Here is a 25283-nt window from a genome sequence, read left to right as displayed (position 1 = left end):
TTACATGTAGAAGAGCAACGGGGGATTTTAATTCCAACCAGCTGACACTGTACAGTTCTATTTTATTCTTAATATAAGCATTTTTGTAAACTATAAGCGTGTTCTCCTTTAATGTGGCAAACCAATGACTAAGTATGACAATAGAGAGCAGAAGTAAATCCTGCTATTGTACTTACATGTTTAACAAAAAGGGATCCCAGTTTTTCTGGATCTTCAAGGCACTTCTCCAACTCTCCTAAAAAAAAGCTGAAAGGAGAGGGGAAATATGAGACCCATTTCCAATTTGGCCTTCCAATTTTAGATTGAGGTGTATATTTTCCAAATAGCCTGTTTTGACACGAGTCATTGGGAAGTGTAAAGTATATACTTAACAAATACAATGCACACTGAAAACATTGTTAGGACAGAAAGCAAAAGGGGACAGTTTAAAAAGGCAAGGCAGAGTGAGACATCCCTTGACTGGCAACCTTCCCTTCCTTTGCATCAACATTTTTGTCTCACTTTCGTTTTTTAAATGATGCAAACAGTAACATCTCATTTGAATACAGGGTAAAAAAACATAAGTGTTTCAAAGCAATCGGTCATTTTGCTTTTTAAAAACTTGGTCCTCTTACCTGTGAGTTTCGTATTCTTTCCATGGTGATTTTTAACAGGCTCAAATTGGATAATAACAGATACAAAATACTGAATGCGACCTGTGCCAGCCTTGTAAAATTTTCTCAAATATAGTAAAAATCAACTTTGAGGTCACAAACATTAGCTCCCTTTAAGATCAAAATTAGGTATAACCACAGAAGCAAAACTGTCTTCACTTCTTCTGGGCCGTATTTGTTGGTAGGATGTATGCCTACCTGAATTATCACTTACTGACTTGAAAAAAACCTCTAACAGTAATTTGTATTCACTGAAGACGTGGCTGCAATTCTACTCAGAAACACTTATTAAGGCTTACTCCACGGAGATGTGGTTCTAAGCACCTCACATGTATTATATTAAGTCAGTCACTCTTCACAGCAGTCCCGGGGGTGGATACCACTCTGACCCAGGTTGTGGAGATGAAGAATGGAGGCACAGAAAGGGGAAGCAAAGGGCTGGGGGTCAGGACTAGGCAGTCACACGGGGTGCCTGGGCTTCTAGCCACCCCCAGCACGGGCCTGGGATGGACCCGCAGGGGGAAGGTGAGAGGCTTCCACCTGCCACAAAATGCAACCACGAAAGTCCTCAATGCAGAACTAGTTCCTTTACACCAACTACGTCCACAAGGCCACACAGGTCACGGCATGAAACGAATCAACAAATATCCTTCACCATGTGCCTGCCACGAGGCAGCGGAGCGAGTGAAGACGCAGTGCATGCCACCGCACACAGCATGTGTTTTACGTACTCTCTGTGCCAGTCGTAAATCTGATGGATGTTGCCAAACACGATCTTGTCTTTCCCCTTCATGTCATCGGGAACACCGTCTTCTTTCATAAGTGCCATGTAGCCCTAAAATGAAAGATTTAAAAATAAGATGATTTCACTGAACATGTTTGAGTCAAGTGACGGCTTACTGATTGGCGGTCATAAAGGATAAAACAGACCTGTGCCTGTCTTGTAAACCAATTCTTTATTTAAGAACAAAAACCCTTTGTGAAATGTATTCTCAACTGGCACTTGAAATATAGTTACATTCATTGCCATGATTTTCATGCCCTGAACTGTTTAGTATTCACAGGTCAAAACTCTTCTAAGGACCTGGAAAGTTTAAGTAAATGTAAATGGTTTGATAAAACTATTTTGTCAGCTTGTAAATATTAAATATTTGTCCAGAAGCATGTTTCCTTTGCTGTCAGTATTTATCTGATATAAACAGACTTTCTTTTCTTTTTAGATTTACATAATTTGTTAAATAAGGATTTAACAATATACTTTTCACAAATTGATTTTTAACATCAGTTGATTAACTAGGTTGCCAAAATGTGGTTTAAAACTTCTCTGTAACTCAAAATGGGATTCAGTCTGTATAAGAACCTCTGAAGTTTTCAAGTTACTTATTTTATTGTTAGTAATGAACTGCAGATAGAATAAGCATGTTTAATCTATTATGTTATAGAAGTAACTGTAATAGCCATTACTTTTAATGGAATGTACATCTAGAAAGTACTGCCCTGTACATATCAGCAAAGCTGAAAGAATAAGTGATAAAGATTTTTATTACAAAAATTGCTTTTTGATGAGTTGAGTTTATTAGTATGATTATGCCCTGAACTTGATGGTAGGATAAACCTAGAGATGGTCCTCGATTTAGTATGAAAGGCAGAAGTTTTGCTATAGCTACAAAGTGCATAGCAACTTCTGGTCAATGCAAGTGGTGACACATTCGTTCTGTGAAAACTACAAGCAAATGGCCTGGGGTAGTAGCCACAGACCAAGCTCTGAACCAGGTGGATGGAGAAGTTGCCACAATGACGTTTCAACCAATGATATTCTCATTTCTGTGGTGGTACCCACTCTTGAAAATAATTAAAGGCAAGATTTCCATATAATAAATTCAATGGTTGGAGACAATATTTACAAACTGAATTATAAAAAAGAGACTATGTCAAGATGTACCATGCCAAGAAAAAAGCCTTTCAAAGTGAAGACAGATTGTTGAGGTAACTGGCTAAATTTGATTTCTCAGAAATATTTTATTGGTTGTTGTTACTGTGTTTTGTTTTCGTCGAAAATGTTTTTAAAGCTTTTGAGACGGTATTAGCATTCAATTCTCCAGCATGATACCCCTATGACAACTCTTAGGGCTGTTATAGGTTATTAAATCTCTGAAAACACATACCTCAACCACATAGCCGAGGTCCCGCACATAGTCACGCTCTGTCTCCACTAATTCTTGCAAAACGTAGCTGGGAAAAAAAAAAAAAAGAGAAAAAGCAGTGTTTACAATCCATGCTAAGAAATTTTCTAAAAGAATTATTTTGCTCTTTTGTTCTTATCAGATGAGATTTCTGCAGGGATGGTGTAGTAACCTATCAAACTTGCACAACTGGGTCTCCAATTCCTGTGTGTCCCGAGTCACTCACAGGTTCACATGGGTGACCCATGGGAGCTGCTGAAGTCACGAGACATCTCGCATCCAGTGTGGACTCAGCACAAGTGTGATGACCGAGAGAAGTTTAGATGTAACTTTGTTGTAAAGGCACGATGTTAAAGGAAGCAAGTTTCTTGCTCCTTTGTGTTTTAATGATTAAGTCATTCAAAGGTTCATTGGACATACAAAAAAAAAAAAAGTAACCCAGATGTCTAAAGCCTTGGGTCTGATCACATCATTTAGAAGTTTCTTTTTGCAAGGTTCAGTAACTGTTTACAGCCACACAGGTAATATAAGACAATTACTTGATCAGGTACAGCAAACCACCTCAATTGGCCTGTAAAGGTTTGTTCATTCAGTCAGCACTGATGAGGCTCACCTATGTGCGCGACATCATACAGCCCTCAATAAAACCAGGTCTCTTCTCCAAATGCAATTTTAAACCTTTTATAATATTTTTCAGGGCTTTTTTTTTTCACTACAAGCTGCTTTACAGAACTAAAAAATTCTACCACTAAGGTATGTTTGAAAAGTATTCAAGTTTGGGGGACTGTATTTAATTTTACGTTGCTTTCTTTTTCTTCACAACTACGTATATGATAGAATGTATAGTGGTTTCTTACCAGAAGATATTCTTGTGTCATTCTGACTTATGAATACAGTAAAATACACAAATGAAACACGAGAAACTGCAGCTAGGGCTTACTGTGCCTCCCCGAGGGTCTGAGTACCCTGCGACCACTTGCACAATCCCTCAGCGAGAGACCCCAGGTCTCTTCCTTGTGCTGACTCAGACATGCACCCCAGTCACAGCTTTGAAGATGACAGACAGGAGGAAAGCCGCCAAACAATGACAACAAAAATGTTTGTCTTACTGCCGTCTCTTTAAAGAGCTCGATTTCCTTTCTTCCATCTCATCGATGGGCGAGGAGGAGGAGAGAAGGGAATTGTCAGAAGGGTTGAAGGAGGGGCTGCTACTGTCTCCCTGGTCGACAAGGAGGGAGCTGGGTCGATCCTCCAGCGCCTGGAAGAAACCAGATCAACAGTCACACTTCCTGCCCACACGGTCCATGAGGCTGAAATTAGGGCAAGAAAATCTCATACGTCAGAAAATACAGGGGGCCTGACTGTGACATTACAGAATCCATGTTTGTAAAATCACATAGTATTTAATAACAAAACCCCGAGCACTAATTTAAAAACTGAGTAAGAGGAGATGGACAAAAGAGGAAAGTTAAGATGAAAAGGACAGTGAATTTGTATGTTAACAGATTCTGTTCCTGGTTACCAAATAATTAGAAACAGTACAAGCTGGCTTACATCACAGCCCCAGACCCATTTCAGATCTAGCCATTTTCTTGTCAGGTACACTCCCACCACGTGAGATCATGACCATTTCAGAAGCTGTGGAGTCGCCTGGATCGGGCGGGCTTCCCCCAGCACACTGCCCACATCACTTATTGGTAGGCTATGTAGCAATATCAGCAGCCTATATTTTAATTCAAGCAAATTATTTGTTTCTTAATTATTCATGAAGCCTCGACATCCTTTAGTACACACAGATCACCCAGCTAAAATTGATCTCTCTGTGACACTCACACTTCCTTCTTCTGTAGGAAGTAGTTGTCATGCTGGCCTCACTTATCCAAAACTCTGTCTCCCCCCTGGATTTTAGTTTCTGCAGGTGACTGTTTTCATTGTTAGAGCCTCTGCAGAACCTCAAGCAAATCTTCTTAGCTGACTACTGATGACTCTTCTCCCTGGATTAGTGTGACAATGATTAGTGTGACTGATTACTTTCTAATTGGTACATATTAATTAATTTTCTTTCTTAACCTGAATTTACAAAGCTCCTAGGGGTACAGGTACTAGTACTTTTAAAATTTCCAAAGCACCCCAGCTGGACATACAGAGGTGATCAAGAAGCATTTCAACATCTGAACCATCTTTATTTATCTTTAAATAAAAAGCCCAATAAAAGCTACAAGAACACTTACTATTTCCCATCAAATTAAAACCTCTTAATACTTGTCCCGTTCCCCCCCTTAAGAGTAACAGGCTGAAGCTGACATCATCACTAAGCACAGCTTTGGGGACCCAAGTCCATTCATGCAGTGTACATTTTGAAAGAAGGAACTTTTGCGTTTTATTTCTTATTTTACTATTTTTGTTTTCCAACTCTTTAATTTCTGCTTTTATCTCTATGAATTCATTCCTTTCACTTTTTAAAAAAATTTTGTTTTTCTTCTAATACTTTGAGTTAGATGTTTATTTTGTTTATTTTCATTCTTTCTTGTATCTCCCTTCGTATTGAGGCCAACGAAGAGGAGCAAGCCCCAAAGTCAAATCAAACGGTCACCGTGGCCGCCGGCTACTCCTGCCCCGCGGCTGGTGCTCAGGAAAGCCAGTGCCTTTCAACACTGATCAGGAACGTGTGGGTAGAGAGAGGAGCAAGTCCCAGGGAAAGGACTGCAGGGTGGTTTTTCCTCTTCAGGCAGAATCCTCAGGGTTCAGGGTAAGGAGACTCAGTTCCTGGGACACTGACTGCACAACAGTAGAACCCTCGCCTCTCCCCCTCCCCAGTGCAACACGGTCAAATCCGATTATGAAGGTGTGACAGCCTAAGAGCTGGCCCACAGGAAAGCAAGCAGGATGACTGAGGGTCCACAGCACACGGTGAGACGTGCGGGAGTCTCTCAGTCACGGGGAGCAGGACAGGGCAGAGGGTATTAACATGATTCACATGATTCCCAACAGTTCATGGGAAAACCAATTCAATTAGTAGATAAAAATGATTTTAATGGTCATATAATATGTGCAAATGGTTGTTTCTAAAATGTTTAAGGATGCTTAAAAAAATCACTAGGTATAATTAGTGTCTTTTTAGACCATTAATCAACTTGTCTCTCAAAGACACAGCCAGGATGTGGTTTAGCTAAGTGCATACTAACATGATCACAAATTTTTGACCAGTAGAATCAAGATCTTGGTTTATCTACCAAGTCCTAGCAGCCTTTCAGTCTAACATCCTGTCTAACCTGGGAGCCCACTGCATCCTTCTCAGACCACAGCACAGACTACCACCTGGAGGGCATTCTAGCTACAGCACAGCAATACCTGTCTGAATTTTAGGTACAGTTTCCCCTTGACCTAGTCAACCAGCCTCATTAGAGGTACCCAGTTACTACTGGCAAAGGAAGATACACTCCTAACTTTAAGGAAGTACCGCTAACCCTTGAACGATGCTGGGGTTGGGATGCAGACCCTCTGCATGCATGGTTCCTCTGTATCTATGGTTCTGTGTCAGAGGGTTCAACCAGCTGCAGGTTGTGCCGTGCTGTATTATCTGCTATTGGAAAACACCTGCGTGTAAGTGGACCCGTGAAATTCAAACCCATGTTGTTGAAGGGTCAATAGTAAACCCTTCGATCTAGCAATTCCAATGCTGGAAACTTACCTACAGATATAATCACAGACATAAGAAATGTGTGCTTATAACAGTGAAAATTGAGAAATATATATATAGGAATTTATTTAAATAAATTATAGTATAATGGTATTTTTATTGCTGCATCTGTGTAATGGAATATGATATAAGCTATTAAAAAGATAGAGCTGAATCTATACATACTGATGTGAGGAGATCCTCAAGACACATTAAGTCTTAGAATCTTAAAAATCAAATGAATCCATTTTGAAAGAAAAAGCCCGCAGATGCACCCGCCCCCGATATATACCTGCACCTAAAAAGAAAGTGTCTGGAGGGAAATACAGCAAGTTGTTCACAGTGGTTCTCTCTGGAGAAGGGAATGTGGGAGAGGCCGAGGGCCTTTACTGTAGGAGGGGTGACTTGTAAAAGATGCAGCAGGCCAGTAGGACACACTAGTCTAAAAAGCTGTTACCATTGCTCGTTTTTCTATTTCACAGGAAAACTAAAGGAACACAGAAATTTATGGATTTGAATCAACTAGGAACAATGCATACCTAACTTCAAAAAAATCAACATTTGATTTGGGGCTTTTATTAAATGAATCCACGCTGACCAACTGGCAATAGAGACGTCACTAACAAAATAAGCCCTTACATAGCAAGGCAAACCCTTCTCTTTTACACACTGCGAATCCAAATGAAAGATCTCAGAGACAGCAAGAGACTTGCGGCGGCCATCTGTGAGTACCACCGACCCTGGGCACACCTCCAGACAAGACTGGAGCTGACCACACGGGCTAGGATGATGCCAGCACTGAGGACGATATGGGTGCGAGGAAGGGCTGATCTTGGCCCCCGGGAGGTCCCTCTATGCCCTTGGAATGTCCTGCTTGATGATGTCTCTGTTTAGCTGGGGGTCTTGGGCCAAGACAGTCTATGCTAACAATGTGACTTTTGAGGGGGGCTCTGGGCCATGTGAGATCTTGATCTCTGGAGGGGCAGGGGACAGGGCTGAGCCATATAAGTGGTCACTCTTGTGTATGTGACTGAGCCCAGATAAAAACTCTGAGCACTGAGGCTCGGAGGAGCATCTCTGGTCTGCAATGTTCTGCACGTATCGTCAGCACTGTTCACGGGACTTTACCAGAAGAGGACAAGGGCAGCCCGAATCTGGACTCTCCCAGACCTGCCCCTGCACCTCCTCCCTGGCTGATTTTCAGCTGCATCCTTTCACAGGTCATGAACCGCCACTGTGGCTTCTCTAAGTTCTGTGAACCATTCAGGCCACTTACTGAACCTGAGACTGGTCCTGGGGATCTTTAAACCTGTGGTTGGTCAGAAGCGAGGGTGGGCTTGGGGGCTCTGAACTCCACCCTGCAGACAAGAGCCACCCGTGGACAAGGGAAGGCCCACCAGCAGGCGGCACCTGGGGCACCTTCCAGCCCTCGGACCAGGCCTCTGGGCAGCCTTACCATCTTGCTTTTCACGAGCTCCTCAATCGCACTGACGAGCTCGGCTGCGCTCGGCGTTTCGGAGCTGGTGGGGCGGACCAACAACCGGGAGGAGGCCTGCGGAGGAAGGTCAGAGAGACGGGGAGGGGAATGCCCATGTTAGTCACCGGACAGACAGAAATTTCTCCTGCAAGCTTATTCTCTTCTTAAAAGTAATTCCAGACAAAACGACCACAAGTTTGTCTTTGTTTGCATTTATTTAAAGCCATCTTTTAAAATTTACAATACTCTGACATGAAATATTAAATAAGACCTGTCTGGGACACATGTGGAAAGCAGACAAAGTCTGTTTTTAATCCGCAGTCATGTACCATCAGAACATTTTTCAAAGAGGCATGGGAAAATTCTAACTTTTGCCACTGCTGGCTGGGCTACTGGCTAAGGAGGGAAAAAATGGAGAATCTGATCAACGGAAGAGAGAAAGGCCTGAAGGTGAATGAGTGAACCCTTTAAATAATTGGGAAACAAAATAGGATACTAAAAATGGCTTTACTGCATGGACGGGGCTAAAAGAAAGCAACAGGAAAAGGAAAGGAACCCGGAGCACTGACCAGACAGGGAAGAGGGGGACAAGCTCACCATTTTCTGTGCCATCCATTTCCCCAATGATTAGTGCAGAGGACAGGAGATCTGTGGCCTCACAAGCTATCAGATGCCATTTACGGCCAGAGCCAGGGTGTACAGGGGTGGACAGGTAAGGGATCTGGGGAGGGGCTACTGAGTTCAAGTTTCAGTAATTAGCAAACACGGCGTGTTTGCAGATTACGTGCACCATTAATTTACTGGAAACTAGAAGGGAGGTAATATGAACCTTGCTTCATATTAAGGACGGCAGAGACGCATGCGACACACGGCTAGCCGTCCTAATGATGCGTGTCTCACAGCAGACAGATACGGATTATACGCTTACAACAAGGCTTTTACAATGTGGATCCAGATATGCACTTGGTAAAACAAATGTTGGCTTGGTCTAATGGAATCTGGACTATGAGGTGAAGAGAACAAGGAAAAAACTTCAAATGGAGAGGTAAGGAAACTGAGCCAAAACAGACACAGAACACAAATCAACATAATGCTGCAGTGAAAGTTTACAAAAAGAGAAAACAGAACAAAACAGAATATTAGTCACAAGATAATAGTCCCTGGGAACATCACTACAGATTCTTGTAAAAGAAGAATTTCTATTGATAATACCCAATGCGGTAACACAACAGCCAATAAATGATTTTAGCAAAAAGAAGAATATTGTGCAATCCACTCTTTACACAGGAGAAAAACACTCTCTTATGTGGTGAATCAGTCAACCAGGCCTGGCCCCTCACTTTCTGGCCAACCATCCAGATTTAGGCAATTTCTGTCTTCTGCCTTTAAAAAGGTATAGCTTAGAATGAATGCTAGAAAGTAACTGAGGAGTGCTCAGAGCCCCACTCCCTGGTGGGTCTGCTCTGGGCAGCAGGGGGTGAGCTCCTCTCTCATCCCAGGCCCTTCTGCCCCCCACAGCACGGGGTCTGCACCGGAGATGCCCCCCAAACTCCAGGCTCGAACCCAGGTTCCCTCCTTCTGCCAAGACCCACGGCACCCTCACTGTACACGAGGCCACTGGAGGAGAAGGAAGCAGCTCCTACAGGGAAGGGCCCTTGGGTGAAGACTAACGCAGGGTCCGCCTGGGCCCTGCTGCTGTCAATCACTGGGTGGGGGCCGACCCCAGCTCATGACATACGGGCCATCCAGCCAGTGACTGTGTTAGTGCAGAGGAGGTAGCCAGGGAAGGAGAAAGGGGAAGAAGGGGGAAACTGATTAAAACAACTGTTTAATTCACAAAATTTAGTTACTGCCAAAAAAAAAAAAAATCACCAGAAATTACTTTATAGTGCAGTTTTCAACACCTGCCAGTTTAGAGAGGCAGAATGTGCCAGAACGTGAGAGGATGTGCAGGGCACAGGTATCAGGTTTCCTCTTTGGCATTTTAGGGATCTACCACTGGGATGGGCAAAACAATCTGAGATTCTGTAAGAACTCCAAAAAAGGGAAAAAAAAAACCCCCAAAAAACAGAAAACAGAAAACAAGATTTACTTGGCTCGAAGCCTCCTCACACATCCAAAGAGTAGATTCATGGCTTTGAACTGATTCCTGCACTCTGACAACTAGCCCCACAGTCCAGTTTGATCCAGATGTTTGCCATGTTGGAAAAAGGAACTGGACAGCAATGCATCTCATCTGAAAACAAGACCTATACGCAAAGACACCTAACAGAGAGAACCAGACAGGCTCATATGCATTTAGGCCATAACCACGCAGGCGGCGTGTGATTTCTCTGACTGGCCTCTCAGGGACCCTCGTCAGCACAGCGACAAAAATTAAAATGACTTTAGAAGTAGCAATTACTAGAGCATCCATTAAAAAGTGCAATGAATGGATTTATATAAGCACCTGTGTATGAGAGACTGGGCATATTCCTACAGCTTAGGAAGTAGCTTTTGTTATCCATACTTTTAGAGGGAAAATAGGCAGAATTCTGCCTGGAAAATCAGCATGTCTTCCAGGTACATTTTCCCAGCCCCGGGATGTTCTCTATGTCCTGCAGTGAGGCTGGGGCACACCAGGCAACCATGAGGCCCCCTCTCCTCGCTCAGGGCAGCCTAGGCCCCCTTACCTTGTCGTCCTGTGAGTCTGGCTGGAGCAGGCTGTGCTGCTGGATGGCCATGGGCGGGGGCAGAGGCACGGCGTCCGCCCCCTCCTCACCTTCCTCCTCTCCGCAGCTCTGCATGCCTGAGGACGAGGACTTGGAGAGCGTGCCGCTGCTCAGGCCCTCATTCCGGCCTCTCTGAAACCAGACCGACATTCGCCCATTAGAACCAAGGCCCTGGCTGTCACGGTCAGCTCACAGAAACCGAGCCCCCAGGGGTTAACTGGAAAAAGCACAGCCGGGACTGAAACTGAGATGCAGGAATCAGGCCCAAGCTCCTTCCAGCCCGATGGGAACATTCATCCCCTCCTGCAATCTAACTCCCTTGCTGGCCAACTTGGAAGAGGAAAGGGCCGCTGGGAGTGTCTTTGGAAGGGCCTACCAACGTTAACCGTCAGGCTCTGAACATATCTCATCTTTAAGAAGCCAATTAAAAAAAAAAAGTTCAAAAATTTGGACCATACCCCTCAGTTCCTCCAGTCTTCTATCATTTCACTTTTGGTACTTTGCATGAATAAAATTCACTGAAATCATGCGGGCATAAAGAAAAACACAATTCAAGATGCATTTTAAGAATCTGAATTATCACATTAATTTTCCTCTATTTTTACTTTTAGGAAAAAAACGTCAGTTTTATTTCTACTAAGAGGACATGGTATAGAAAACAGATGAGGATGTAAACGAACCATACACTCCAGTGAAAACCCACAGCAAAAGCAGGCCCAGGAAAAAAGCAGCAGAAACCCCACATCTGCAAAATAAATTACACGATACAAATCTTGTCCTCTCTCTCTCTCTCTGTCTCTGCCTTTTTCTTTTTGAGTCTGTGAGGGAACTGGAGGGTAGCGGAGGTTCAAGCTAAAAACACTGAGGGCCCCTCACTGACACCACATTGCTGAAGGCCCATCTTGGGGATCAGGAGGGAACTGAAGCCTCCCACTCCCCCAAAAAGGAAATTAAAAATAATTCCTGGTTGACTATGTACACTATTTTTTTTCACATTTTTATCTTTGATGACGTGGGAGTAATCCGGTGTTTATTACTGGGTTAGCAAAGTAAATTAACTGGGTTTTTTTCTACTCAAGATAAATATAAGTATGAATATGGGGGCAGGCGTGGTGGTAGAAATAACTAAAGGATGCACACATTCCTGCAGGCCCCTCAAGTCTAAAACTGGAGCTTTCCCTGCAAAACGCTGCCACTGTGGCTGAGTGCTAACCTCAGGGACCGCTGAAATCTTCCGCAACATGGGCGGCAACCTGGGCTTTGCCTGTGATTGGAGGGAAGAGGGGGCCGAGGCAGCAGGGCACCCCCTTCCTCATGGAGCAGGCAGGGGTGTCCATGTCTTGGGAGGGGGCTCTCGGTCCCCTGATCCCTTGATCAGAAGCCACACGTAGGCCCCTTAACCCTAGCAGGCAGGCTAAAGGACCTCAGCTGGGCTCTGACATGGGTCCTCCCTGGGAACACACGGAAAACCACCGAGTGAGTGCATTCACAGGACCAGCAGCTGTTCCCGCGGCTCTGGGAGGAGGTGCCGGAGGCCCTGTGGGGCCTGGGCGGCTGTGCGTGCGGGGCCCTCACCTCTTCGACGGTCTCGTCCTGCGGGGTGGCCGCGCTGTCGTCCGAGTCCTTCTGTGAGCCGGCGTCGGCGCTCTTGCGCACCTCCCTGCTCTTCTTGTGCTTGTGCGCCAGCTTCTTCACGTGCCCGTCGGCCTTGCCGCTGCTCAGGCGCCGCACCGGGCTGGTCAGCCACTTGCGCAGCGTGTTGCCTGGGCGCTTGGGGCCCGGGGAGCTCTGCGCCCCCATCATGTGGGGCTGGAGGGAGGCCACGGAGGCGGGCGGGCTGGCATCGTTGCTGGAGACAGACAGCGAGTCTGATGGGGTGAGAGAGGGAGAGAGAGAGACAGGCGAGCGTGACTGACGGCCCCCAAAGCCTCCCGAGGTCCCGGCCGGTGCCGTTGTGCCTACGAGTTTCAGCACCACCCAGCTGACACCAAGGTCAGTGGCCCGCCAGCCAGGAGCTGCGCCCGCTGGTGCTACCCTGGGGAGCAGGGGTGGGATGTGTCGGGGGCAGTCCAACCCGCGTGCTCACCCGTCCAATGTTTCCCAACTTGAGTTCTGCCAGAGATGATTTTTCTCCAGATGTCCTGCCCCCTCCAAAAAAACCCCAAGTCACCAACTCTGAAGACCAGCATCATTATCACACAGACTCAAAACGTCACCATCACAGATACGGGAGGACTGAAAGTTTAAATTATTTTTACCTGTTTTTTTGGTGGACAAAACCCAAGAAAGAATGGCTTAAAGAAGAATTCAACAGAAATTAAAACTAATCCTGTTGGATAAATGTGTTAGTCTGACTCACTCCTAGCGAATACAAGTACCACTCAATAAACATACATACAGGCAGACCTTGGAGATATTGTGGATTCAGTTCCAGACCATTGCTATAAAGTGAGTATCACAAAAAAGTGAGTCAGAAGAATTTTTGTGGTTTCCCAGGGCACGTAAAAGTTATGTTTCCAATATACTGTAGTCTATTAAGTGTGCAACAGCATTGTCTAAAAAAAACAATGCGGACACCTTAATTAAAAAACACTTTATTGCTGAAAATGATAACCATCATCTGACCCTTCAGTAAACTGTAATCTTTTTGCTGGTGGAGGGTTTGAAATATTGTAAGAATCATCAAAATGTGACACTGAGATACAAAGTGAGCAAATGCTGTTGGAAAAACAGTGCCAACAGAGGCAGAGTTGTCACAAACCTTCACTTAGTTAAAAATGCAGTCTCTAAAGACATGAATATAAATCATCCAAGAAAAATGTGGAGGGAGAGAAAAGAGCCAGGGAATGGGCTCTCAGGATGACCAGCAAGAGAGGGCAGGCAGAGGGTCAGAGGCCTCGGAGGAGATGGAGAATAGAGGTCCACAGGAGAAGGCCAGGTAGGGGAAGCCACGGGAAGTGCAAAAAATAAAGCGAGGTCTGCCTGCATGTATGTATACGTGTGTGCGTGTATATGTCAGATAGCTTTGATCTGGTCAGGCACTGTGACAAACAGCACCCTTCTAGAAAGTTCAGTGCCAGGGTGAGGCCAGCGGCTGTGAAAGGGCAGAGCTGGCTGGTTCACGGGGAGAGCCGGCCCTCGGCATTCTCTGGAACCACACAGGCGTGTGGCGTCCTTGCTCTCAGCCTCAGCAAAGTTACTGCACATGTTGGAGTAAATGCCGGCAACAATGAACAAAACAACAACACGTTTTTTAAAAGAAATGTGAGGAGGAGAAGCCGTGGTGAAATAACCAAAATGTTATTTGAAAATACATTCAAATGAATCTTCTCACTGGATCTCAAAAATTAAACACAGTCAACACCGAGTTCACAATTTTTCAGGAGGAAAAAGGAGCTATAAAGAAACTTAGGTAACAGCTGACACTCAAAAGACTCATGGAGTTCTGTGAGGCGTCATTCTACAAACGGAAAACCACTGACCCAGGACACTGCAGGGCCCCTTCCCGGGCACTGGGCCCTAGGAGGGCCCCGGCGCGGTGAAGGGGAATAAAACGCCACACGATGAGAAATGGAGGGAAGAAGGTCATTCACTAGCTTGTTAGCTTCTTAAATCTTTTGAAGTCTTAAAAATAAAATCATCTTTAAAAAACTGAGTTCACACAGACAACTGTATTAGCTGTATTCACCTCTGTGGCACTGGAGAGCATTATGTGCTGCGGTTAAAAGGCAAGGGAGTTAAGTCCTCCCAATCCTGTGATTATATGTACCAGAGGCAACACTCGTTTCCCACAGATGCTCCAGACGCCGGGGCTAGACAGCGGAGAGCCGTCTGCCTGCCGGCCTGTTCCTTCCTTGCCCCAGCTCGCGTGGGGAGAGGGTATAATCTCCCATAAACAGATGACGCATTTCAAGCAGGATCACTCATTCTTAAAAATCTTGATCTTCTCAGAGGCAGACTTTGGCTCAAAACTAGTCAATGCACCATTCTGTTTAAGAGTAAAAACCTTTTCCCCTTCGTATGTGCGCACGTATTTTTATTTAGTTTTACAGAAGAATTACTAAAACGTTCCCACATCAGCCTCGTTTTCCTCAGGTACCATCTGGACGAGGGAGGAGAAACCATTAACAACACGCATTGCAGGAAGAGCCTCAGAGGGACCTTCTCAGGTGCCGACCGAGGATAAGAGGCGAGCGAGGCAGACGTGGTCCCTCCCCTGGGAACAGGAAGAACAAAAGGAAGAGGAGAGTTGGGACAATCCACATGCCAGATGATCATTTATTCAGCTAAAGTGTTTCTAAGTACCAACTATTAGCAAGACACTGTGCTGGCCACAGCAGGTGACATATTTCACAGTCATTTACTGTGCTGGGACTCAGAGCCAAACCCTGTACTTGTCACTGGAGAGAGATGAATAAATCTACGTCCTCCACGCAGGCGACACACCATGCAGTGCGTTCAACGATCGCACCACACCACCACCATTCAGGTACAACTGGGACACTGAATGCTATCAGCGGATACAAACCCTGGCAGAAGTTAAGAAGGGGCATCAGGTGGGGGGGATCACGGAAGCCTTCATGAAGGAGGCAGCGCTGAAGCTGGCCTTTGGACAAATAACCCATTACGAGCTCACGAAGCTGCAGGAAGGCAGGGGCCTCGTCTGTGCGGTGAGCCCAGGGCCTGCACAGAGCCTGGTATGCAGCAGGCATGCATCAAGTATCGACCAGAAACTGCAGAACTCTCCAGCCAGAAGAGACAGAGCCCTGTTCTAGGGACAGCATTTCCTCCATGGACATTCAGCTGAGTAACCGCACAGGACAAAGAACCGTGAAGGCGGCATCCGGGTGGAGGCAGCGAGACAGCCCGGACTGGCCGGCAGGTGATGCGGTGTTCCTGATGGAGCCCTGCTGCACCTCGTATGAGCCAAGGGAGGCCAGAAAAAGACGGAGGCCAATGCACTTCAATAAAACTAAATCAGCTGCAGGTCCTAACGTTCATAAGCAGAGACTCACACATTAGAAGTGATGGGGACACTGTCTAAGCCAACAAATGAGCTTTCCACATGTTTTTGTGCCTAAAAGTGAGAATATGGGGGAATCTGACACGGGAGCAATGCAGCATGTAATATGATCCCTCCAGTGAAGGGGTCGCCACTATGAACTCTGACATGGTCTGTGTCCAGGGAAGCTCGCAGGTTGCGGAGAAGTGAGAGCTCTTGGACGGGGTGGGCAGCTGTGGGCAGCCTCCCTGACACACAGACCCCTCCCCGGGTCAGCAGCAGTCTTAGGAGGCTGCAGTCCCTCAGTAAAGCCCTGTGGGACCTGGCTGGTTTTACAAGGATGACTCTCAGGGCATTCCGGCCTTGCTTAGGAAATAAGCTGGGTTTGTAAAAATGGTTAAAAAGAAAAAGAAACGAGAGACGTCATCTCCTAGCTTCTTCCTGGGCTCAGTCGCAGAGGATCTGGTTCTCTGCACTTTGGAAGCAGAGTTAAAAGAGATTGTTTTTGCCTCACCTGGCAGGTCAAGTATTATAAACTTGACCATGGCCCAACCGTTCCAGCCTAGACCCAGGACGGAGGCAGAGCTGTCCAAGGTCAGAGCTCACCGGTGCTGCAGACAAATTGCTATTCTGAAGGGAAAAGGGGTTCTCTTCCTGAGCTGCTTTTCATCAAGTCATTTCAGTGACATTATTTCACTTCACTAGAATATTTATGACTTAGAAAAATGCTAGCAGCAAGTATAAACTCAGAAGGAAGTTTTGGTGAATTTTAAAATTTTACCTTAAAAAACAATTTCGTTTCAGAAGTCTGAAAATGCAGAGGGAAAATTCCTTCACCTGTCTGTAAGACAGGCAGATTATTTTGTCTTGTGCAGATCTTCTCCTTACATTAGTCACAATTTGGGTGATCACCAATGGAAAACATAACCAAAACCAAAAGCAAACAGATAAATTTCTTCTCTTTTCAGTTTTTTTTTTAAACAATAATGCTCAATTCTTCAAGGTGTTTGACACTTTTGGAAAAAACAATAAATTGTAGTTTTTTCTTTTCAACACAGAAAATCCACTGACTTGGACACTGTGAGTTTAACAGCCCATTTATACAGTCTTTACTGGATTGTGACATAATGCATAAATCAGGAATTTTTAAGACTTAAAAATTATTTAAACCTAAATCAAACCATTAGAATGAAATAAAGTGTCTGCTATTATTTTTAGTTATCTAAAGAACAGACTGACCACTAGGCCAACTGCTCTGCTGCAAATTTTAAATTAAACAACATGTCCTAATGGCATCCAGTAGAATCAAGGTCTCCAAAGTTCCTGGGCACACGGGAAGCATCAATCACACAATGAACAGAGCTTTAGAGGGTCTCCTTGGGTGGATCCTGAGTTACTGGTCTGCACACAGGTGCCTTCCTTAGAGGAGCTCCCAGTGACGCCGCGATGCCTGCGTCTGAAGTGTCCTGGCCAGGCACAAACTCTCCTGGGGCAGCCCCCTTCCTATGAGACCCTGCTCTCTGCGCAGGTGGACTGTGGATGGCGCAGGTCAACAACAAGCGTAAATCTGGGGTGGAGGCCCAGGCAGGGCTCTGCATCACCCAGCCACAACAGCACTTTTAGCTGAGGAGCTGTCAGGACAGGAAGCACCATGACCTTAGACTCCAGGCCTCACGTGGGCGGGCACGGGGTGTGGTTTGTTGACAGCTGCGGGCCCAGCTGCCAGCGGGACGTCTGGCACATCCTTGGAGCTTAATAAGTATATGTTGAATAAATAATGAATGGGTGCGTGAACGAATCGATTCCCAGCCACAGGCTGTTTCCCAGCCTGAGCGCTGCCTGATGACTCACGTCCACCCCCATGAACGGCGACATCCTGACTTGGTGCTGTGTCTCCGTCAGTTCTGAGATGAGCTATATGTCACATCTAATTTCAGTCAAGGTCGTGAGTGTGTGAATTATTTGCTTACAAGATGGTCATTCAGAGCAGTCCACAGCCACTCCTGCACCGGCTCGCGCTATGTGATGCTGTCTTGCGGATGCCCGTGGTGAGGGTGGGGAGCACAGGAACGTCCCCTGGCACGTCCCCCAGCGGAGCCTGGCCCCAACTGCCCTGAGAAACATGGCGGAAAGCTCGTGTGTCACTCAAAGTTGTGTCGTTCCTGTTTCCACCTTCAGTTACCGCTCAACACTCAGGATGCTCGGTCCTGCTGCCTTTCCACCCTGTCACCAGCGCCCACGTCTGTGAACACCCGCCGCACACAGCATGCCTTGTGGGGAGGTGCCCTTCTCTCCCGGCCTGGGGAACCCCTGCTGGTTCAACGTCCAGATGGAAGATCAACTGAGGACGTCGGAAGGGACTCTGGGCTCATCAAAGGGTCTGAGCTTGAGCCTGGCTCTTCCCCTCAACAGCCCTGCCCCTGGGCCAACATTCTGGCATCTGAATTTCCTCATCTGACAGGACTAAGAGAGGATTACAAGAAATAGCAGAAATAAACGAGCTTTACAAACTGTAAAGCCTGGTCCACAAATGTCAGGTGGTCAAGGCAACCTCCTCCAGGACTCCCTGGTAGTACAGAACTCACCACAGAGCTTACTTGGTTATATTTATGCGAAGTGTGAGCACTCGGGACACCAGGATTCGGTTTAACTGTTTTGTAGTCACAGGCCCAGTGTGGTATGCAAGACATATTCAAAATCATTTTTCAGTGTATGAATAATGAATGAAGCAACCTAGATGAAGCACTTCATTCTGTTTCTATTTTTAAAAACTTGTTCCTTAAGAGGACAAAGTAAACTGCAGCATAAAGACATACTATCAGCACATCTCAGTCATTTAAAAAGATGCTCATGTGTACAAAAAAAAGCCATTTGTGATCTGCCTGAAGCCCTTAGAGAGGAAATCAAAGTTTCTCTCTTCTTATTTTGAGGGGAAAACAACCCCACATAGATGGCTCTTTGCTGAAGTCAGAGTTCATCCAAAGTCCATGCTAGATTTCTTCTTAAATAAAGAAAAAAGCTGAAGAAAGGAGGGGAAAGCAGAGGCCCTGACCCTCAGCCCCACACAGGAAAGAGCTTCACCATGTGAACACACAGCACAAAACCTGCTGGGAGAAGAGAAATCGCCTCTTAGCCCCAGTCTCTAAATTTGAGACATCTGTGATTAATAAAGGCTTTTTTTTTTTTAACGCAAGAAAAAAAGGAAAAGGGACCAGAGCTTGCTAGCTGCAGACTGAGAAAAGGATCGTGTTTCAGTTTAACCCTCTCTTCATGTTCACAATGGCAAGAAGGCTTGAAGACATTTCTAAACGTCCTAGGGTAAAAGCTGGATTGCCGAGGATGGCTGTCACTGAACTTAAAGCCCCTGAGTTTGGACACGCTTCACCAACACGCCCTCCTGCCTGCCTTCTGTTTCAGTCCCAGCAGCACACAGGCTCCGGGGGGCAGAGGTCGTCGCTGCTTTGTTCAGGCTGAAGCTCTAGAGTTTAAAGCCTGCCTGTCCCTTCAAGCAAGCACTTCACAGATTAATGGTCATTCAGAAGCAGTGGGGCAGGGGTTCCAGCCCATCCCTGGCAGGTACTGGGCGTGGGTATCTGACAAGTCCTCCAGTTTCCTGACAATGACATGACGGTGACTCCTTACCAGGCTGCTGGGGGGAAAAGGAACAAAACAGGTCTTTGTCAACACACAGCCTAACACAAACATGAGACAGTACTCACATTTTTCCCAGAAAAAGAAATTGCAAAACACGAGGAAGAAAGTGGGATGGCATAGGGCGGCAACATGCGCGAGGATCGACCTGAAGGATCCACCACTGCGCCAAGAGCAGGAGGGCCAGGCAAAGCCCGAGCCTGCTGGCTGGTGTGTCACTACGCATCTGCCCCCCGGGCACCCCTCTCTCCGGCCAAACATGCACACACGGGACCAGTGCTGGTGGCCCATCACGTCTGATGAGGCACGACCACCACGCAGACGCACACATGCAATGCTGGGAGACTTCCCAGCAAACAGCCATCTCACATTTCAAATTCTCCTCCACAGAAGCTCCCAGAACGATTTTAGCTGGTTAGGTTTATTCCCATCTTTCTGGCCATTGTAGGCGTTCACAGATATCTGTCAAAGGAACCGTGCCAGGACATCTTGATACAAACTCCAAGCAGGGTAAGCTGAACTCAGAGTTCCGCACGCTCCCAAAGCAAAGTCCTAATTTACAATTCCAGTTGCAAGGACTTGAATGTTTATTTAGCAGTTATTGCTATGTGCTAGAGAGAATTCAAGCACACTTTGGGGCAGCTGCTTCCAATGTCAGAAAACAATGCCATCCGACTGTTTTAGAACAGACCAGGCAGGGTTTAATCAGGTACACGTGGCCAACGGCTGCTTCTGAAACCTGTCTTAAGAATTTGACGCAGCAAGTCACGTTTTATTTAGGAAGTCCTTCTACTGTACCAGGAAGGCTGTAATGTACACGTGGAAATCAGATCTATCAATTACTTACTTACACAGCAAAGAAAGAATAAGCAAGCATTTATGATCGTTGACTGGGTTGGTTAAAATAGTCTAGAGCAAAATTTTCTGAGTAAATGATCCTCTCTCTCTATATTTTTCAAACAGGATTTTCATTCCCTGCTTTGGGGATCAAGGTAGCTTTTTTTTGGAATAATAATAAAAAAACAGTAACACATTGGAAATGCTCTTGAAAATCACATAAAAGTGAGCTCATCCTAAATTCTTCTTCCAGATGCGTTTCTAGGGATCACAGCTTCTCTTTGTTTTCCACAGTGACTGCAGTCGCCTGGGCAGGCCAGGCGGATTCGTTTAGGACAATGAGGAGTGAGACGAAGCCGGGGTATTACTTGGAGAATTTTACATAATTTTAGGTGACCGAGAAGAAGAAACTGACTGCCTTGTGATATGGCTACACTTTTGGTGGGTAACAGTATTAGAGCCAGGCTTTTTATAATGTTTTCCCAAATTTAAATCTCTATTCTATTTGTAAGTATCTGGAAACTTCTTGCTAGACTCCTAAGTTTTCATCCCAGTCACCTCACTCATCTTCTGTTTCTGAGAGTCCGTGGGTCTTAATCTGTCTCAGTGCAATAAAGAAGCATCAGCAGCTGAGACACAGGCGTGGACCAGACCTGCACCCTCAGTGAGTTACCTGCTCCTCTGCACATGCCCAGGTTCAGGTGGTCAGGGTTCTTTTACTCCAGCCTGTCACTGTCACAACAAATGCACATTAGCACAAAAAACAATCCTCTTAAAAAAGTTAGGAGCTGTACAGAGGCTCTGAGCACAGATGTGGGACGGCAATGACTGAAAATGTGGCGCAAGGGTATTAAAAGCAAGTTTTACATACGTCGCAATTTGGTGCAGTGCGTCCTCAATGCAAAAATGTGAACTTTGCTTTCATATATGAAGTGAGCACATAAAATGTGAAAGAGATAAATTCCCCAGCCTTTTTTTTTTTTTTTTTAATAATCCCTAGATTTAACCAGAGGTCCAGCACAGCATGGCCACGGCTCACGCTGTAATGAAGAACACATGGTCTCCGCCGCCTGAGAAAATGCACATAAACGACCCACACATTGACTGTTCCCTGTGCAGCCCCCTTCCAGGAACCACACGGGAGAGTTCCCTGGCAGGCACCTCCCGGAACTGTGAATGGAAGAACACAACGAAGTTATCAGGGATATCGATTAAAACACACTCGACTAGGACTCAATTAGAAGCAATGGCTCTTCTTCCTTGGGAAGGTTGAAAGCAGGGTGTGTGAGCCTGCACAGAGCAGCTGCCCCGTTCGGGGCACTAGTCTTGGGAGTCGGGTCCTGCACAGAGAACGTCATCTCACCAGCACCTAACCCGAGGGGCGCTAGAGATGCGAGGCTTGTAACCTCCAACCTAACAGAACATGCGAGCAGAAGGTGCACAAGCAATGGGCTCTGGGAATCTCTAAATGCTATTTAGTCCCACTGCAGTTTTTGAAAACACCTAAAACATGACACAGTCTTTGGAAAATGTGGCTATGTCAACAAATGCAGAACTTCAAGCATCGTTTTTCTTCTCCAATTCATTCTTGTGAGGAGAGGTGCTAACCTGTCAGAATTTCCAGTCGAACCCATCAGATTTTCAAGGTCTTTCTCCATTTGAACTTCACCACTTGAACTTCCAATAAGGAAATGTGAAGAAATAAAGACGAAAGCAGATGACATAAGCCTCTGCTTGGCTAATCAGAAGAACAGGGTATCACATATTGCTAAAGTGGAAAGCTGAAACCACCCCAGAAATGAAATGAGGAGGAAAGGGCTATTATTGAGAGTGGATAACAGAAAGCATGGGCTAGTCTGGATCAATGGAAGGAATTTAATACAAGCCTAGAGAACTGAGTTACCATGCCCTGAGCAAAACTGGAGCTGGCTCATTTCTGGGACCAGGAACGCTCTGGGTATGGGCAGATCTGCAGCTGGGAGGCGGGGGACGGTTTTTAACCAGGCTGTTGTTGAATTCCAGGAAAAGATGACCTTGGTGGCTGCCACGCCTTGTGACCAGAACGCCAGGAGAGGGCAGCCCCAGTGACAAGGGACAAAACGGATCCCCAAGCAAAGATGGAGGGCCTGATGAGATCCCCCTCCTGCTGTGTGACACCCCTCCCGGGGGGACACGGGGAGAACCAGGAGCATCTGTGTCACCTGCTGGCCTGGAGCAGACATCCTCGTGTGGTTAAAACCACACCGTCAGAAAACACCGCTACGATGTCAGAAAGTTCTCTTCTTTTTTACCCCGATTTTAAGCTGGGGCTTACTTTTCATGGGATCCTTCTCTAGTTGAGACAAACACTGGCTTTGTTTGAGCAGAGTTTCGAGCCCATATTCCTGTCTCCTTGGAATGACAGGGCCATTTTCTCTGTTTTTCTTTCTTTTTTTAAAATGTAAACTAGCTCTTGAAATATATTTCTTGGGAGATGTCAAGAACAGGCATTTTCTGCGACCCAAAATCTACGCTGTCATAAAAGGGTAATGCAATCTCTGAGGGGTTATCTTGCCAGCGAGGACTGGGAGGGGATTTGGGCTCATTCCTAACTTTACGCCAGGACAAAAGCAGATGTTTCAAGAAATCCTTGCTGGATGAAAGAAAGATGCTTTTCCAAAAACAAACAAATAAAAAAACATAAAAATGAGACCAGAAAGACACACACAGATCTTGCAGGGTGCAGACACGACGGGACGTTTCCTAACCCTCCCAGCCCAGCCCCTCATTCCTGATGGATGGGCTCCTTTTGAGTCCAGCCATCCATCCATCCGCTGGGGGGAATGTGAAGGGTGAAAGGCGGGTCAGCACCAGCCCTTACGTGGAAAGTTCTCCAGCCAGGAGTGGCCCCGCAGCCCACCCAAGTCCAGCTGTGGCCCCACTCTACAGAAGCCCCAGGCAGTGGAAGTGACGGATGACGCCAGCCTGACACCCAGTGAGGGCAGGAGTGGGCGCAGGGGCGGGGGTGGGGGAAAGAAAGTCCCTTGACACCTCACCTGGCTCCATGTCCCTTCTTATGGGATTAAATACAAGATGTCGGCCCAAGACCAGGCTGCCTCCTTGGGGACTCTGTAGGAGAGGGCACTGTGTGTCACCACCCAGCTACCGCAGCACTGCCACGTGGGCAATTCATGACATCCTGTGACCTGTGCTCTCGCTCAGGTCGGCCTAAATGCTTAGAAACCAGAAAAATTCCTGAAAGTTCCTCTGTCTGTTTGGCTTTTTCAGGGACTGAGATCCTCTGCTTTTCCTCCAAGAGTCAAATGGCTGTCCTTTCCAAAAATATCACCTACACCAAGAAGAATTATTGAAAAAAAATTTCATGCCTTTTCAGATTACTTAGTATTTAGTACACTGCTGACTTCAGGATAATGAGGTTTTCTCTGTGATAAAATGGTGGGTTCTTGATTCTTCCTTCCATCTGGGAAGCGATTTCCAAGGCAATACAGTATTTATTATTGCCCTGAATAGACAATCGTCTTTTAAGGGAACAGGAAGTTAACTGGGGAGGAAAGAAGCAGTCACACGGTGCTCACAGAATGTGCCTTCCGTCTGATCCTGCTCAGAGGTCTTAACACTGCTAAGACACACGAATGTTTAACCTGCGGGCAAAATCGTTCCTGGTGTCACAGACGCAATGTTAGTAAGTGAACGATCTCACCTTATTTGAAGGAGGCTGGCATCTGGAACTGTGTTCTTCATGGTGGGCACTGATGCTTTTGGTCAGTATCGTCATATTGTTGAAAAAAATAAAGTAACTTAGCCTACCTTCCTAAAGAGAAAACCAAACACTCTTTTTAGGAGGAAATTTGTAGATTTAAAAAAATTGAACATGTCTCTAAGTGAGGCAGGAGACACTCAAAGACACTCCCCTGCAAAATGGTTTAAAGGAACATTCTGCACGTTTAAACTATGTGATTGATTTATTTCAGGTGGTGACAGATTTCTCTTCATTCATACAAACATTTATTATTTTAACTAAGGCCAGATTCAGAATGCCAACATGTAAGTCTTTTTCCTACATTCCAGAAAATGCATGAATTACACAAGAACGTATTTAACCAAAACATGCTATAAACCATGAGAACTTGTAAAGGTTTTCTTAGAGCCAAGTGTCATTCATACAGCCCTACACACATGGAGCATCAGGAACAAAAGCCGGCCTTGGAATGTTCTGCAATCAGCTTGCCAAGCACTATCACTCTTCACGTCATCTACCCGGCAGGTCAGCTGAACTTTCAGTCTCAAGGGATGGAATATTAGTTTAGAAACAGTTGCAGCTGTGGAGAACGAGGAAATGGACGATTCTTACCCCCTACACACCCGAACCACAGATCAAACATCTAGCACATTATATGCCAGGGCCCCTGCCATTTGGTTCAAATCAGAGAACCAAAATTCCTCACTAGTTAGGAATTCCCCTCACAATTATATTTGAGTAACACCTGTATCAAAAGCAAAACGCTGCCCTAATGAAAGCTAAGCACTTGAAAATGGGATTAAAAAGTTAACCACACGGCCAGGCGGAAAGCCCAACTGTGTGTGTGCATTTCACACCCACAATCCACTCCCAAGCGCGCAGAGGGTTAAGCCCTGCCATCCCGTAACTTTACCTCTGATGTTATGACAGCTTGACCCCCAACTCCCCTACAAGAACTGAATGGCACTGACTTTTATTTTTCAAATTATTGTTTTGTAATTTCCTGAGGACGCCCACTCCCTTCCCAGGATATCACATACTAACACCGTAACACCACCACAACAAAAGCCAAAACACAAAAACAAAGAGGGTGGGAGCAACTGTCCTTGGAGTTATTCACGTATCCAACATGGGAGGTGAAATCTCCATCTATGATGTGTGTCTCAGGATGAGGGAGTGAGGCCAGGGCAGCTTTCTCAGCATCCCCCGCACTCCTGTCCATAGGGTGTCCTGTTAGCATCGTGCCCACGTTGGTGTGATTTGAGCAGCTGAGTAACTGCAGCGAGAGGAAGGAAGGAAGGGAGGCCTGGAGTTATTCCAGGAAGGAACAAAGCCGGCTCAGAGACAAAGA

General features: G+C 45.9%; 1 protein-coding gene across 4 annotated transcripts in view; it reads right to left on the bottom strand.

Moving 5' to 3' along the window:
• Positions 1–25283, bottom strand: part of TRIO (trio Rho guanine nucleotide exchange factor) — a 330643-nt gene that overhangs the window by 25964 nt on the left and 279396 nt on the right. For all 4 annotated transcript variants that reach the window (XM_032470128.1, XM_032470122.1, XM_032470150.1 and 1 more), the window contains exons 35-41: positions 12279–12571; positions 10665–10835; positions 7972–8067; positions 3946–4094; positions 2819–2885; positions 1385–1488; positions 177–246 (exon numbers count right to left, since the gene is read on the bottom strand). In XM_032470128.1, coding sequence (XP_032326019.1) covers positions 177–246; positions 1385–1488; positions 2819–2885; positions 3946–4094; positions 7972–8067; positions 10665–10835; positions 12279–12571 — 950 coding nt within the window. The remainder of the gene's footprint in view (positions 1–176; positions 247–1384; positions 1489–2818; positions 2886–3945; positions 4095–7971; positions 8068–10664; positions 10836–12278; positions 12572–25283) is intronic.

Source organism: Camelus ferus, chromosome 3 (genome assembly GCF_009834535.1).
Source record: "Camelus ferus isolate YT-003-E chromosome 3, BCGSAC_Cfer_1.0, whole genome shotgun sequence".
In the NCBI taxonomy this organism is placed as follows: Eukaryota; Metazoa; Chordata; class Mammalia; order Artiodactyla; family Camelidae; genus Camelus; species Camelus ferus.
This window is presented reverse-complemented; position numbering and strand designations above follow the sequence as displayed.